The sequence below is a fragment of the Sminthopsis crassicaudata genome, chromosome 3 (assembly GCF_048593235.1).
Source record: "Sminthopsis crassicaudata isolate SCR6 chromosome 3, ASM4859323v1, whole genome shotgun sequence".
NCBI classification, from domain to species: Eukaryota; Metazoa; Chordata; class Mammalia; order Dasyuromorphia; family Dasyuridae; genus Sminthopsis; species Sminthopsis crassicaudata.
The window spans coordinates 580,444,401-580,462,128 of record NC_133619.1 but is presented as its reverse complement, the minus strand read 5'-3'; the positions used below and the strand labels follow the sequence as shown (position 1 = coordinate 580,462,128).

At 36.8% G+C, this 17,728-nt stretch overlaps 2 protein-coding genes across 2 annotated transcripts; both read left to right on the top strand.

Annotated features, from left to right (window-relative positions):
- Positions 1-1,665: 1,665 nt before the first annotated feature.
- LOC141559835 (olfactory receptor 52K1-like) lies at positions 1,666-2,613 on the top strand. The gene has a single exon (XM_074297499.1). It carries the CDS (start codon positions 1,666-1,668, stop codon positions 2,611-2,613), a length of 948 nt encoding a protein of 315 aa, XP_074153600.1.
- Positions 2,614-16,383: 13,770 nt separating this feature from the next.
- LOC141559834 (olfactory receptor 52K1-like) lies at positions 16,384-17,385 on the top strand. Its single transcript, XM_074297498.1, has one exon. The coding sequence runs from the start codon at positions 16,384-16,386 to the stop codon at positions 17,383-17,385; it is 1,002 nt and encodes a 333-aa protein (XP_074153599.1).
- The last annotated feature ends 343 nt before the right edge of the window (positions 17,386-17,728 follow it).

Genomic DNA, 17,728 nt, shown 5'->3' with positions numbered 1-17,728 from the left:
CTGTGTCAAGGAACTTCAGAACTCAAATAAAGGTAAAAATAAAGACAAAAGTAGGGAATGTGAGGAGAGGAAACTTGCCAGGAAGGGGAACAGAGAGAGAAGATAATGAGTTTAGTTTTGAGCTGTCTATGGGACATCTAATTGCAGATATCCAGGAGATAGCCGATGATATGAAAATGGAGAAAAAAAGAAAGGAAGTGAATGATGGGCATCTTCAAGAAGGAAAGGCTTTCAAGATGAGAGAATTGAATTGCTTTGTTTGACCCCAATTTCAAGTAATGAAATAAGGGGGAGAGTGGAGCAGGGAAGAGGAGAAAAAAACTTGAGAAAGAAATCTTAGTCCCTTATAAAGACAAACTTTCTATCTGTTAGAACTTTCCAAAAGTAGGATAGACAAGCTCAGGAAGGAATGATCGCCCCATCGCTGTAGGTACTGAAGCACAGGCTGCAGGATGACTTGGCAATGATATTGTGGAAGGGATTTTTGCTAAATATGGGTTATGGTTTTTGAGGCTCCTTCTCCCTTTGACATTATATTCTTCTCCTTTAATTAAGTATTGATATAAAATTGTAGATAGAGCAATGGACATGCATTCAGGAGACTCAGACTCAAACCCATCAAACACTTAACTAGCAGGGATCATGGAAAACTCCCTTGTCCACTCTGTGTCTAGGTTTCTCAGGTATAAAGTTTGAGATAAATTAATTGAACTACTCACCTCACAGAGATGTTGTAAGAAAAACAGTTTGAAAAACTTAAAATACTATAAGTATAAATTATTATTGTTACTATTCTCATCATCATATTTAAGATCTATCCTTTTCCCTATGTGTACATTCACTATCCTCATTCAGTTCCTAATCACCCCACTTCTAGACTATTGCAATAACTGTTTAATTTGTCTTCCAGCCACAAGTTGCTCCTGTCTTCCATCTTTTCTCCACAAATTAGAAAAGTAATTTTCCTAAAGGATAGATCTGATCTTATCAATTCTCACTTGAAAAACTCTGGTGGCTCCCTATCTTCTCTAAGTCCAATAAACTCCTGTTTGGCTTTAGAAGCTATTACAACCTTAATTCAACTTATCTTTTCAGGCTTAATATGCATTTCTCCATTGCATGTACGCTATAATCCAGACTCTCTTGCTCTTCTCCCTTGTCATCCCATCCTCTTTCTCTTTGTTGTTTCATAAGCTATCCCTTATGCCCAGAATGCACTGCCTCCTCCCCTCTGCCTCTGGGATGAGCAGCTTCTTTCAAAGCTGAACTTTTGTCTCTCCTAGTTTATAATATCTCTTCTGATCTTGATCTGTTAGTGCCTCTCTCCAAAAATTATCTTGTATTTCCTCTGTATATATATATATTTGAACATATTTTCATGTGTACATGTTGTCTCCCCCAATTGATTGGCATTCTTGAGGACAGGGACTGTTTCATTCTTTTCTTTATATACTTAGCACCAAACCCAGTTGCCTGGCACCTAATAATTTATTGATTAATTGATTTACACTCACTTGAAAGATAGATTTGCCAATAGAGAGAGAACAAGCCATTTTTTCAAGATCTCTCTTACTAAATTTTGTGCAGTAATATTTGAGTTTCTTGCATTTACCTCCAGGGTAATCAGACAAAGGGACGTGAGGTTTCTGGCCAGTCCTAGCAAGGATGTCAGGGGGGAATGTGACCTTCAACATCTCTTACACCAGCTTCTTCTTATTGGGCTTCCCAGGACTAAAGGAATCAAGGTCCTTTCTGATCCTCCCATTTTTCTTTCTCTATATGGTGATCCTCTCAGCCAATGGCCTAATCGTCTACACTGTGACTACACAGAGGAGCCTACATCAACCCATGTATGTTCTCATCAGCCTACTCCTGGCCATCAATATGTGTACTGCCACCACTGTGATCCCTGCCATGCTCTTTAGCTTCTCCACCTACTTCAATCACATCTCTTTAACTTGTTGCCTTGTCCAGATGTTCTTCATCTACTTCCTACTAGCTTTTGATTGCAATGTCCTTCTACTTATGGCTCTGGACCGTTATGTTGCCATCTGTTACCCTCTGCGCTACACAGAGATCATGACAGGCCAAGTACTAGCAGGGCTGGTAGGGGTAGCTGCCAGCAGGAGTGCAGGCATTGTGGTTCCCGCGGTGATTCTGGCTGCAAGAGTTCAATTTTGCCGCTCCAATGTGATCCATCACTTCATCTGTGAGCACATGGCCTTGATGAAGCTGTCCTGTGGAGACATCTCACTAAATAAGACTGTAGGACTTGCCCTCCGTGTCTTTAATAGGATACTGGATCTGCTTCTCCTTGCCACCTCCTACACACGCATCATCCATGCTGCCTTCAGGATCTCCTCAGGCAGTGCCCGCTCAAAGGCCCTTCACACATGTGGATCTCACCTACTTGTCATCTTCACTGTGTATGGGTCCACTTTGTCTTCTTCGATTGTGTATCGTGTGGCCCGCACTGCCTCTCAGGATGTACACAACTTGATCAGTGCTTTCTATTTGCTGATTCCCTGCCTTGTCAATCCTGTCATCTATGGGGCCAGAACCAAGGAGATCAGGCAACATTTAGCAAAGTTGTTCCACAGGGTAGAGCCATGAATAACCATTCCCCCACCCAAAAGAACCTTCCATACAGAATGCTACTGGGATCAATGGGAAGGAATTAAAGAGAAGTAAATCCTCATAAAAGACTCATGGTAAGTTTCTAACTCAAGTCTGGGAGAAAACCAAAGTTGAATGAGAGTTATCACAATGCAAGTTGTCAGAAACTAACAAATCTATTCTTAGATTATCAACTCAGAGCTGCAAGGGATCTCTGAAGACATCCAGTCCCAGCTTTTCCTACACTGGCCCTCTTTATAACATCCCTAACTAGTAGTGACTTAATGTCCACCTGCTCACCAATTATGCAGGAGAGGTGGCTCACTCCAGTTTTGTTGGGAAGTTTTTCCTTATATCAATCCAAAAGTGAACTTTCTGCTGCTTCTCCTCATTACTTTTAGTATAATTGTTTTAGCACAATAGTCTTTTAGTAATTGATGACAGTCATTGGGTCCCTCTAATTCATTTAATCTGCAACTAAATATCCTTAGTTCCTTCAACCTATCCTTATATGGCCTGAGCTTTAGTCTTCTCACCAATCTGGATGCATTCTCTAAATGAGCTGCAGTTTATCAATGTCCTTCTTCAAACTGTATGCCTAGAATTAAATCTCACACTCTACATGCAGTCTTCTCAAGGCAGTAAGAAGTGATTGTCACCTCCTTCATTCTACTCTATCCTTTTCTTCTTCTTGACTTATCTGCCATGTCATTTCTTTATAATCTACTAAATACCCCAGCTTTATTTCCAATGGTTCAAGAAGAAGAGCACTGAATTTATGTTCAGAAAACATACATTCTTGCTCTGTTAATTACATTCTGTGAAAGGTTTTTAAACTCTATGTGCCTAAGTTTATTTGTATGTACCATAAAAAGGTTAAATCAAATGTCATTCAAGTTTTAAATTAATAGTCCAATGAACAGGTTTTCATTATACCTTCTTTTGAGTTCATTGTGAAAAAAATTTATATTTATTCTCATTCATTTGTACATCATTATATTTACTGTATCTTCCTAGTATCTAAAAATCATTTTTAGATCCAGACTGTGTGATTCAACTTGTTAGCTATCGTACTGAAGCTGTAACATCCTTAATTTGATATGTCTAACATTCATTCCTCCCCCAAGTTAGTGATTACAATGTTAAACTGCATAGAAGTAAGGACATTTGGATACTTTTCTGAAGATTACAAACAAGCTTCATACTGGCCCACTTAATGATTCTACTTTTGGTCCAATCATTCACTAGTTTTGAATATACATAACTTTACTATTATCTAATTGACATAGTTTATATTACTTCCTCTTTGGGGTTCTTGTATCCACCCACATTCCTATCAATTTCCCATGCCCCAAGTTCTGAGTCAACTTGTTCCAAGATGTTATCCTTTCTCCAGTAGACACTACAAAGGCTCAAAAATCGCTAATTCTTGTAAAATATGTGAAACCAAGTTTAGCAAATGTGCTTATGTTTATAAATATCAAATGCAGGATTGATTCCCTATTCTTGACTTATCAACAGACCACAGAGACTCTGACCCTCTGTACATCTCTTCACTATCAATCTCACATACACACAGAATAACTTCTTTAAAACAACTTCCCTCACACACAAAGTCACAAAACCCTAGATTATCATAGTGCACTACTGTATTTAGACTCTCAGAATGTGTATTGATGCCCTGACTCAATTCCTTAATGTCTGTTTGATCCTGAACAAGTCATTTAATCTATTTGGGTCTCACTTTGCTCAATTATACAATGAGAGAATTGGATTAGATTATTTCTAGGATTCCTTCCAAGTCTAAATCTATGAGTCTTTGAGTTTCACTCTGCACATAAACCCACATACATGTCCAGGGACTTCTCTTTACAGTCATGACTTTAAACACCAACGTCCCAGGTTTGTCTTGACAATTCTTATATAAATCTAGGACATATAAATCTGGGCAGCCGGGGCATCCTTGCTGTCTCCTGTATATAGTCATTCCCTCTTTACTGTCATTATCATAAAGATATCATAAGAAACTTCTAATGCTTTGATAAAATTCAATTATATTATATTTATCATATTCTTCTAATTAAATCATCTCATTAACCTATTAAAAAGAGGAAATGAGATTAGGCTGGTAAAGCTTTTACTTTATGAATCAAAGGTGCCTCTGATTGCTGTTTCCCTTTCTAAATGCTCACAAACTATCCTTACTATAGTGTATTCAAAATTTTCACCACTATTTGAGACCTACTTTATTAGACTATATTTTACAGGCTCCCCCACCCATTTTTTAAAATAATGAAGATCTTCAACTATCTCCACTGGTACAACAGCTCTTTCATTCTTCCTGATTTTTCATCCTTAACAATGAATTTACAACCATATCCCCAAATTCTAACAGTAACTTGGAATCTAATTCATCAGGGTCACTGATTTGGAACTCACTGAGAGTAATGGATCCTAGCTTACCATTTCTTCCTAGTCCTTGCATGACACAATGAAAATCATAATAAATTTGGAGTTAGAGGGCCAGAGATCAAAGTTTGGTTTTGTCACTCATTCCTTATGTTGCCTTGGATAAATTATTTAACTTCTTAGCACCTTTGTTTCATTATTTATAAAATAAGGAATGTGGATTAGATGACCTCTAAGGTTCTTTCTAGTGCTAAATTTATAAGCCCATGCAATTTCTATTAATCATTTGTATGTCTTTCCAAATCTGATTATCATTTTTGATAGAAAAAAAAACAGAAGAAAATTGGATTATTTCTGCTTTCCACCTAACATTGATTATCATTGAATGATATTATAACTGATCAAGAGTCCTATCAATGCTTTGTTCTTCCATCTGCCACCCACATGGCAAAAGAATTCTTTCCACTGTCCTTAGCATTCATCATTTTCTGAGCTTTTAAAAATCTACCCCAAGAAAAATCTATAACATATCAAAATTTCAAATATACAACCTTCCCTACATGGATCCTATCATTTTTTCCTTCACAAAAACAGTTTCTACTTGTTAGTCCAAATTATATCGAGTTTGCTTTATCCTCACTCTTTAAAAGATTAAAACAAGCCATTTCATAATGCTGCATGCAAGTATTAGTAGTTAAGGATTAATAAATATTCAAATTATGCCATTTGAATAAAAAGATATCTTTCTAGAAAAGCATAATTGACTTAATCCCATAATGTAACTTCATTTCAGTTTTCCATAATCAGAGAAAATTAAAAGCTGGGATATAAGCTCCTTGAGTGTAGGGTCCATGCTAAACTTAAATTTTCTATTCCAAACACTCCACTGCCCCATGGTTAATCAGTATTTAACACACAGTAGGCAGTTATGTTAATAAATGTTCTTGAACTACCTCACAATGAATTGATTGGCATAAATATCTAAAAAAATCACTACCATTCACCTGGAAGCAGCTGCCTGAATTGAATGTTTTAGCATCTAAATTACAATAGCCATAGTCTACAATGCCAGCCTATCATGAAGTGTTATGTTATTAACAGACACTAAGATTCAATCAATCAAGAAGCCTTGCTTAAGCACTTACTTGATGCCATGCATATATGGATACAATTGGTAGCTCAGTAGATATAGACCTGGATTTGAAATAAGAAAGAACTAAGTCCAAGTCCAGTCTCAGATACTTCTTAGCTGTATCACCCTGGATAAGTCACTTTACCTTGCTTTTCCTGACCAAAAAAAAAAAAAAAAAAAAAAAAAACATTACATCCATTAGAGAAGAAAATGGCAAAACATTCCAGTATCCTTGCCAACAAAATGTTATGGACAAACATTCCAGTATCCTTGCCAACAAAATGTTATGGACAGCTTATTAAGTATAAATGTGGATGTATGTGTATATATGTATACATATAGATAGATAGATAGATAGATAGACAGACAGACAGACAGATAGATAGATGATAGATACATGTGTATATAAAATACAAGGTAATTTGGAAGGGAAAGTGTTAATATTGGGGGAAACTGAAAAGCATAATGGGTGAAGTGTGATGTCTAAGCTGCATCTTAAAGAAAGAAAAGCCAAGGTAAGGAGAAACTATATTTCAGGTTCAGGGAGCCATGGAGTTGGTTGAGGAGGATGTCAAATACTCAGATCTGTTCTTAAAGAAAATCACCTTGAACTGCCCTGTGGGGGTGTGTGTGTGTGTGTGTGTGTGTGTGTGTGTGTGTGCATGTGTATGAATGAATCATCTATAAAAAGATGAGACTTAAGCCCATGGATACTGAGTAACATAAGAAAGAGTAGCATAATAAGAGACCTAGAAAAAGAAAATGAAGAGTTTCCAGGAACAAACCTTAAAGAATACCCACAAATACAGGGTATGATATTGATGATGAATCATCTTAGAAATCTAAGGAGTGATCAGACAAATAGGAGAAGAATCAAAAGAAAGTAGGGAAACGAAAATCCAGAAAGGAGAAAGTATTCAGGAAGGTGATCTGGGAAACAATATCAAATGCAGAATTAAGAAAGTTTAGGACTTAAAAACAACCAACAGATTTGACAATTGAGAGGTCATTTTGATAACTACAGAGGGGAAGAGTTCTGTTAAGTAATTACTTGGTAAGTCAAATTGCAAAAGGTTAGAGTGAGAAGAAAAGTGTATACATCTAGTATAGATATTTCTAAAGAGTTTGACCAAGAAAAGGATGGAAGAAACCATAAGATGATTTGACACAGTGGAAGTGTCTTGTGTATGTTTTTGAAGATGAGGAGACTTGGATGTGGGTGAAGGCAATAGGAAATGAACCATTTGATAGAGAAAGGTAGAAGATTAAAGACAAAGGGGGTGACTAAGGATAAAATCTGCCGGAGAGTATGAGAGTCATTTGATTAAATTATCATTCCAAATAGACTTCACAATTTTGTAAAGAATCTTAGGATTTTGTGGGGAGAAGGCATAGAGAATAGGATGAAGAAGCAAATTATGTCTACAAGTGTTTTTCCATTTCTTATTTCTTAAAGGACTCAGCTGCTAGAAGTTAGGAAACATAATGACAGATTATGTTCTCCCAGAGGAATAGTAGATAGAGATTTTCCTTACAGTGTAATAATATTTTGTTTTATTCATATATCTCAATTTTCCTAGCCAATCCTCAATTGATAGGTAATCTTTTTAACTTCCAATTTTTTCATTTTCATTTTTTCCTTTTCCTTCCTCCTTAGAATCAGGAAATTAGATTTACTTGTCTACTTTCTCCCCAGTCTCTTCACTTTTATATCCATCTTCCTCATTGAATTTTATGTATTTCTAGAACCACTTCATTGTGTGTGTATCTATGTATGTGCATTAGTTTATCCTTCCTTGAAAGGTACTGTGCATACCCTTTGATTCAGCAGTGTTTCTACTGGGTTTATATTCCAAAGAGATCTTAAAGAAGGGAAAGGGATCCACATATGCAAAAATGTTTGTGTCAGCCCTTTTTGTAGTGGAAAGAAACTGGAAACTGAATGGATGTTCATCTTTTGGAGAATGGCTGAACAAGTTATGGTATATGATTGTTATAAAATATTATTGTTCTATAAGAAACGATCAGCAGGATTAATTAAGAGAGGCCTGAAGAGACTTACATAAACTGATGGTAAGTGAAATGAGCAGAATCAGGAGATCATTGTACAGGAAAGGTACTGTGAGATAGTGTAGACAAAAGCCCTAAAGAGCTAAAAGAGCTAAACTATAAACTCTATGAGGGCAGGAATTATTTTGTTTTTGTCTTGGCTGTATACCTGGTTCCTAGAAAAGTACCTGACATAATGAGACATAATACTTGCTTATCAGTTGATTGATTAAATGTATCAATGGCATAAGCTGATGGACAAATTTTCTTTGAGAAAGAGTAGAGACTTTATTGGACTAAAAAAATCAGTGAATCAACAAATGTCATGGAAACTACAAATGCTAATGAAATCTTAGACTTCCATGAACAAAACCATAATATCCATAGAAAGTAATATGACTGATGATTCTCTTTTCCTCTGTTAGAGTTAAATTGAATCCAAAGTTTTATGAGCAGTTATGGATACATATTTTAAAAGAGGCATTAAATTGAATCCAATATATGTTTTTAAATCAATTATTAAGTATTTTTTCCTTTTCTCTTTCCTCCCTTCCCTCACTGTATAAAAAAAGAAACAAATATCTTTTAACAAATGTGCATAGTGAAGCAAAATACATGCCCATATTGGCCATGTCTAAAACTATATCTCATTGTGAACCCTGAATCTATCAGTTTTCAGTCAAGAGGTGAGTAGCATTTTTCATAAAGTATTATCTGGAATCTTGATGGATCTTTGTATTGATCAGAGTTCTTGGATGAATAAATTGGGCATACATTTTTTTTAAACTAGAAAAAGAACAAATTTTAAATTCCCAACTAAACACCAAATTTGAAATCCTGAAAAATCAAAGGGGAAATCAATAAAACAAAAACTAAGAAAACAATTAAACTAATAAAACCAGGAGCTAATTCATGTTTTAAAAATTAATAGAGTAGATAAGCCATTGGCTATTTTGATTCTTTAAAAAGAAAGAGAAAAACAAAATTATCAGTATCAAAAATAAAAAGGGTGAATTCACCATCAATGAAGAGAAAATTAAAGTTTAATGTATGTCTCTGATAAAAGAGTCATTTCTCAAATATATACAGAAGTGAGTCAAATTTATAAAAATACAGTTGTTCATCAATTAATAGTCAAAACATATGAATAGGCAGTTTTCAAATGAAATTATCAAAGTAATCTATAATTTATATTATCCTATAATTTTAAAAATTATCTGTCATTATTATTTAGAAAAATGAACATTAAAAATCTTTGAGGTATACCTTATCATATTGGCTGATATAATTTTTTAAAAAGGAAAATGATAAATGTTGGAGGGGATATGAGGAAGTTGTGACACTACTGAATTGATGATGGAGAAGTGAATTGATGCAACAATTCTGGAGCACAATTTGAAACTATGCCCAATAAATTATAAAGCTGTGGATAATCTTTTACCTAAAGATACCACTACTATGTATTCCAAAGAAAAATTTTTAAGGGAAAGGACCTTTTTGTGCAAAAATATTTATAGCAGCTCTTTTCATGATGGCAAAGAATTGGAAATTGAGGGGATGCTCATCAATTGGGGCATGGCTGAAGAAACTGGGATTTTTGAATGTAATGGAATACTTACTTTACTATAAGAAATGATGAGCAAGCTAATTTCAGAAAAACTTAGAAAGTCACACATATATGTAATATGTATATATCAAATATATACAATCTATACATATATAACAAAAGCAATATTGTTTAATGATCAACTGTGAATGACATGGCTATTTTCAGAAAACTGTGATCCAAATCAATTCAAAAGGACTAATTATAAACCTCCAGAGAAACAGTGAGGGAGTCTTAATGCTGATCAAAAGAATATTATTTTTCACAGGGTTTTATTTTTGGTCTGTGGCTTTTTTCACAAAATGACTAATATGGTATCTGGATAATTTAATCATTATCAGCAGATTGTTAACAAAAGGATGGTCATTTGGCCATCTCTCTTAGACAAAAGACTAATATGAAAATGTGTGTTGTATAATTGCACATGTATAACCTATATCTAACAGTCCACCATCTTGGGACAGGAGGAAGGAAGGGAGATAATTTGAAATTCAACATTTTAAAAAATTATATGTAATTGAAGGAAAATGAAATATTGTAAATACTATTTTATTTTCAGTAAATACATGTTAAAACAATTTTTAGCTTTTGTTGGATTTCTTTTCTAAACTTTGAGTTCCAAATTCTTTGTCTCTCCTCTCTTCCTAAGATGGTAAGTACCTAATATGGTTAGTTATGTGCAATCATGTAAAATATTTCTATATTACTCACTTTGTAGGGAAGAAAAACAAAGAAAAAAGAAAGAACAAGTAAATGAAGGAATGAAAGAAAATGAAAATAGTATGTTTCGTTTTGTATTCAGATAAATTCTTTTTCTAGAGGTGGATAGCATTTTTCATCATATTCCTTTGGAATTGTCTTGAATCATTATATTGCTGAGAATAGTGAAGTCATTCACTATTCTTTACCATCATAATATTATTATTACTATGGACAATATTCTACTATTTTGGCTCACTTCACTTAATATCATGTAAGTCTTTCCGGGTTTTTCTGAGATCATCCTAGTTGTCATTTCTTATAGTAAATAATGCTTCATTACAATAATCATCTACTACAACTTGTTCAGCTATTCCCCAATTGAAGGGCTTTCCCACAATTTCCAATTCTTAGCCACCATCATAAGAGCTGCTAGAAATATTTTTATACATGTAAATCCTTTTCCTTTTTTTCTGGTCACTTTAGGATATAGACCTAGCAGTGGTATTGCTGGTTCAAAGGGTACCATACAGTTTTATAGCCCTTAGTCATAGTCTCCACAATAGTTAGATCAGTTCACCATCTAGGCCTAAGTGTTACAATTTACAAAATCCCCTCCAACATTTATCCTTTTCCTTTTTTGTTATTTTAGCCAAATTGAGGGGGAAAGAGGTGAGATGATACCCAGAATTGTTTTTATTTGCATTTCTCTAATAAATAGTGACTAGAAACATTTTTTCATAACCTTAGATCGTTTTTATTTTTCCATCTGAAATCATCTATTTGTATCCCTTTGACAACTTATCAACAGTGAATGACTTGCATTCTTATAAATTTGACTCAGTTCTCTGTATAAAATAAAATATCTTTTTTAAAATCCTTTCTCAGTCCTTGGCATAGATGAAGCCCTGAAGACACACATCTCTCCCTTGAGGCCTTGCCCAAGAGAATACTATAGATTGATTAAGTCACAGTCCAGAGGGAGGGTCTGGGGAGTCATGTGAAATATACCCCAAGCAAACTCAGGAAGATTTAATCTCCACATGTGGAGCTTAGCGCTAACTGGTCTTCTCCAGTCCTGTTTGAGCACATTCTGGTAAGTATCAGGTCCTGGGAAGTCAGGGGTGGGAGAAACCTGGAAGAGATTATCAGAATGGAAACAAAGAGAAGGACAGGTTCATTGTCAGGCAAGTCATTAAGTCAAATAGGCACTGGTCAGTCCCTAGGCAAAAAAGAATTTTTCCATCCTAGCTTCTCTCCCCACTTGCAACATAGCCCTTAAATAACAGAAAACATGAAGTTCCTCTCCCTCCAATGGGGGGGAGAAATTCTGTTAGCTCCAGAGTGAAGAGAGTGGCAATTCCACCTCTGAGTTCTAGAAATAGCATGTTATAGTGAAAGTGGTCTAGTCTAGAAGTCACACCACTATGAATTCATTTGACCAAGAGACTATCGGGGCAATCTGATTCAGTTACAGGGTGGGCCAGATGAACACAGAAGCCCCTTCCCATTCTAAGTGACTGGTCCATCCTTCTTTCCTATCACTCACTAGTAAAAGCCTTAGAAAAGTGAAGCTAGTGCTTAGGTGCATCAAGGGGCAATGGGACAGGTATTAAGGATGGAAAAACAGAAGGAGCTGACCTCCCAATTACTAGGGACATTGGACAGTAAAGATGGAGCAAAGGAGAAAGGAAATCAAATTACAGGCAATCTCCTACTGCAAGCTGGGGTGACAGGGGCCTGAGAAACAGAGATGAGCCAGGACTAATGCATTTACAGATACTTGGGCCTCCTTTCTTTATGTCATCACCATGGGGTGGGGAAGTTTGGTTAGTGTTCAAATTGGTCTGAGTTGTTCCTCTTGTTGCAACTGAGCCTGAAGGAAGTAATCTGGAAAGATATGCTTCTGAGCAAAGAGCAAAAACAGTCAACAGACTTGTCTAATATAGTCGGGTGAGCAGCATCCATTGAGTTTTGATCTTGGCTCCTGTCCCCAGAAAAAAAAAGGATTAGGGAGAGAGGAGGGAATTTTCTGCAATTCTGACAATTTGACAATCTCGGGCTGAGGTGAGGAGGAGCACTTCAGAGAGTCTCTGATGAGGGGGTGCAGTTTAAAATCTGGAGCTAGCAATGTGTGAAGAGGAGGATGGGGCATCTGAATATGACATAAAATGTGGAAAGACCTCAAAAACCAATCTCAATGTTTTGAAATGTTTTGTGTATAAGCATATAAGCCTGTGTAAGTGCCCTGTATACAACAACACTTATATGAGTCTGTGTCTATATATCAGCTGTTATATGTGTCTGTGTCTACAGTAGCTGCCCAGATGACCAGAGTTAAAGGATCACACAAAGTATAGCAGAGTAGGTCTTGGGGCCCAACCAAAGGTATGCTGGCAAATATTTTACCAACTGGACCTGTGAAGAAAACTGTATTTCACACTTTCAAATTAAATCTACAATATTAAAATTTTCTCCATCATTTTCTTAAGTCTGGACAATCAACAAAAAATAAATAGACCCCCTGATTTTTACCATTTGCCAATTTCTAAGGTATAACCTCAACAACCTTCTCTCTTGAATCAGTAAGACCTGACTTAAGAACACATCTGTGCTCCTTCCTATTCTGTAGTTGTTAACAGATGGGTTAAGAGCTATCAACTCAGAATAGAGTAGTCAGATAGTTGTAGAAAAGTAGGTGGTGATGTTGCACCAGAAACTGATATTAAAAATGCTGAAGAAAAATGGAAGTATCCATGCTGGGAGGTAAAAGGTTTGACACAGAAGACTTGAGGAGTCTGGGTGTACTAAGAGGGGCCTCTGGAGCACCCAGCTTGTCAGAAAGAATGGAGATACTTTAACAGCAATGATGACAAAGAAATGGTTTCAGTATGAAAACAGAGAGAAAAGGTCTGGAAGATTGAAGAATGTGACCAAGAAGGAGAGGAAGAAGAAGAAAGATCACTAAACATTGTGAGATGAACAACAGATGTCAGGCTTTTGAAAAAAATAAAATAAAATAAAATAAAGGACATGGATCATCTGAGGAACACAAACTAGACCCAGAAATTTCCTCAGTCACCATTACCTCATTTTTAAAATGAGGAAACTGAGACTAGTTTTGTAAAGTATGCCCAAGATCATAAAGATACTAAGTAGAACTTCCTCCCTAATTATCAGAATCACACAAAAATGGAATTGGGTACTTCAGAAGGAAGTGGGGCTCCCCCTCCTTGTTGATAGAATCATAGGATGACAGAGCTGAGGCTGTGTTCTGCTGTATGCTTTTTGAAGAGGGAATATGTGGGGAAAGTACTGCTTGTGGATTCAGAGCACCAAGCTTGAACCTACCTCAGCCACTTCCTCTTTATGTGACTATGGACAATGCATTTTCCCTCTCTTGGCTCCAATAGCCACATTTATAAAGTAACAAGAAAAGAATTATAAAGCCTCTCAGTTCCCTGCCAACTCTAAATCTGTGGTTTGTAATTCTAAGATCTGATTTGGACCAAACTCCTCATTTTATAAGTGAGGAAACTAAGGTCCAGAGAAGTCAAGTGAATTACCAGCATCACAGAGACAGTAAGGAATAGAGCCAGGAATCAAACACAGATTCTCTAGTGTCAAATCAGCATTCTATGTAACATGTTGGACCACTAGAAAAGGCAAACAGTTGTTGAATATGTTGTAGAGAAGAGAATAGCTTCTAGGGTCCCTATCTGAGATTCTGTGGCTCTATGACTGGAAAAAGGATAATATCAATTGCAGAAATAGTAGAGTTATGTGTAAGACTCTAAGGCAAAGATTATTTCAGTTTTGAATATGTAACATTAGACCATTCTAGAGGAAGCAATAACCTTTTCTCCAAGATAAGATAATGTGGAGCTGCTGTCAAGTGAGAAGGGTCAGAAAAAGAGACCACTGGCAGTATTTGGCAATTTCTTGATGAAGAATGCTGAGTAAACTATTGATAACACTAGAAAAGGCTATTGGATTTCTGACACATGTATCCAGAACACAACAAAGGACCTCTCCAAAATTCTCTGACCTCATAAGTATCCCCACTTCTGGCAATTCACTGCTGGCGCAAATGATTCTGCCAAGAATCTAAAAAGTTCAGGATATGAATAAAGGTTCTGAGTATAAATATGACATTATTTTTGTTTCACAAAAATAATCTCTCCTTTCTGAACTCCACTTTGTACCTCACTTACTGAACTTATTTGATCCTAATTTCTAATTCCATTTTTAGTTATGTATATGTTTTCCTCTAAAATTGTCCTGACTTTTTGATCTTTGCATTCTATTTACTGTTGGTAAAGAGTCTTGAAGGTGTTAGGTACAGTTTGATCGGTTAGTCAGCCAACAAGCATTTACAAAAGTCTATATGCCAGGCAGTGTGCCGAAAACTGGTGACACAAAGAAAGGCAAAAAGGAAATCCTTAATCTGAAGCATTTCAAAATCTAATAATGGAGAAAGCATGCAACTTCATACAAACAGAAGTTGGAGATGATCTCAGAGGAAAGACATGTACAATTAGAAAAGTTAGGGTTTTAAGAAAATATTAGTTGTATGTTGAAGTTTCCTAGTATGAAACTAGATTTGAGGAGGAGGAAAAGAACATGAACCCTGCAGGCACTAAACTCGGAGGGGAAAGTACAATGGTAGCTGAGAGCCATCAGAATCTTAATTGAGTGATTAAATACTCACTGAATGGACTTCAAAGAAAGAAAGGTTACTAAATGATAGTGATGCAAAAACAAAGGCTGGACGTGGCCATTGGAAGCAGAGTTTCAAATTTCCCTCTCCACACAATGAGTTGGCAGGTATGAGTGAAAGCTTGGTTTAGGAAAGTGTGTTATCAGGGAGGAGTCAAGACCCAGTGAGTACAAGATACAAGGAATGAGTTAGGAAAAGGTTTAAGATGAAAACAAGTTTGTTAACTAAGAAATAAGCATTCCAGAGAGCACCGTGGAAGGAGAGAGTGAGTACATCTGAAGTGGAACACTGTGGGCTTAGGTTGAGAGGAATTAGAATAAAGAGGGCAGGCAATAGGGTTTATAGTGGAGCCTCAGAATCATTGGCAGGAGAATAGGATGAGAAGAGAATGTGCTAATCATTGAGAAGTTAAATCAGGTGAGTTATTATTACTAGGGGCCAGTGGTGGGAAGGAGGGACAAGATAAAGGATAAGGCAGTAGTGGAAGAGTGAGAATCATGTCTGGGCCTTACTGTAATATTAAAATTCTATGAAGGACTTCACTAATTATTGATTCGGCCATAGACACTTTTTATAAGAGTAAATTAATGTATCAAAAAGAGTTGTTAACAAGTGAGGATTTTGCCACAGAAAGGAATAGAGAAACAGCAAGGACTTCTAAAATTAGAAAAGCAAAATACTGATGTTTTTCTGGGGTGGTTTTCCTCTTTCTCATTTTTTTCTTTTAAAATATTCTTATATTGGATAGTTTTCTGGAAGGGAAGGAAGAGGAGGAATATGGGGGAAACTTAAGTGATTTAAAACATTTCAAAAAATTAAAAGATAAAGCTAGGATCACTGGTGGGAAAGTCCCTAATGAAACTGAAAAAATAAACATTCCCATACTACTTTTCTCCATTGATCATTTCCATTTGGGAGACATGTGAAACCTAGAGAAGGGAACAAGCTACCATTTCTCAGGAATATCTAATTAAATTGAATCTGATAATGTTTTCTTTTCTTATATTGAACCTTCAGGAACATCAAAAACTCATGAAGGACAAAGACTTCCAACCAGGCCAGTGAGTCTGGTTCTGGGTCCAAAGATAACTGGACCCAGAGACTCTGTCTCCTTCCACCACCATCTGGGTCCTAATTCTGATCTTCTCAAGGATGTCAGGGTGGAATGAGACCTACAATGTTTCCTATACTGACTTCTTCTTGGTAGGTTTTCCAGGGCTACAGGAAACCCGGATCCTCCTGATCCTTCCATTCTCCTGCATATACTTTGTGATACTCTCAGCCAATGCCCTGGTCATCTACACTGTGGTGGGCCAGAGAAGCCTGCACCAGCCCATGTATGCCCTCATTGCCCTGCTCCTGACAGTCAATCTCTGTGCTGCTACTGCCGTTGTCCCCACCATGCTCTTTAGCTTCTCTACCCGCTACTACCGTATTTCTCTTTCCTGCTGCCTCATCCAAATGTTCTCTATCTACTTCCTTATTGTCTTTGACTGCAACATCCTCCTGGTTATGGCACTGGACCGCTACATTGCCATCTGCTATCCATTGCGTTATCCAGAAATTGTGACAGGGCAGCTATTGATAGGTTTGGTGGGCTTAGCGGCAGTAAGGAGCACGTGCATTGTTGCCCCTGTGGTGATACTGGCTTCGAGAGTGCACTTCTGTCGTTCCAACATCATCCGACATTTCACCTGTGAGCACATGGCTCTGATGAAGCTGTCCTGTGGAGACATCTCACTCAACAAGACAGTGGGACTTGCAGTCCGTGTCTTCAACCGTGTCTTGGACATGTTGCTACTGAGCACCTCCTACACACGCATCATCCATGCTGCCTTCCGGATCTCTTCTGGTGGAGCACGCTCCAAAGCCCTGAACACTTGTGGCTCCCACCTACTGGTCATCTTCACTATCTATACCTCTACACTTTCCTCTTCCATTGTCTATCGTGTAGCTCGCACTGCCTCCCAGGATGTGCACAATCTGCTCAGTGCTCTCTACTTACTGCTCCCCTGCCTTGTTAATCCTGTTATCTATGGAGCCAGAACCAAGGAAATCCGGCAACACCTGGTCAAGATATTTCAGAGAGCAGGACCTCAGGCCCCTTCTGAAAAAAACCCATCTCTCCCTCCACAAAGAGAGCTTCCTTCATAACACTCCAGGAGGGGAGGTGTACCCCCAGGAACAGAGGGACCCAACAATCATCCAGATCATATATTCTTTTTTTAAATTTTTTTAATTTTATAATTATAAAATTTTTATGACAGTATATATGCATGAGTAATTTTTTTATAGCATTATCCCTTGTATTCATTTTTCCAAATTTTCCTCTCCCTCCCTCTACTCCCTCCCCTAGATGACAAGCAATCCCATACATTTTACATGTGTTACAGTATAACCTAGATACAATATATGTGTGTAAATCCAATTTTCTTGTTGCAAATTAAGAATTGGATTCCGAAGGTATAAGTAACCTGGGTAGAAAGACAGTAGTGCT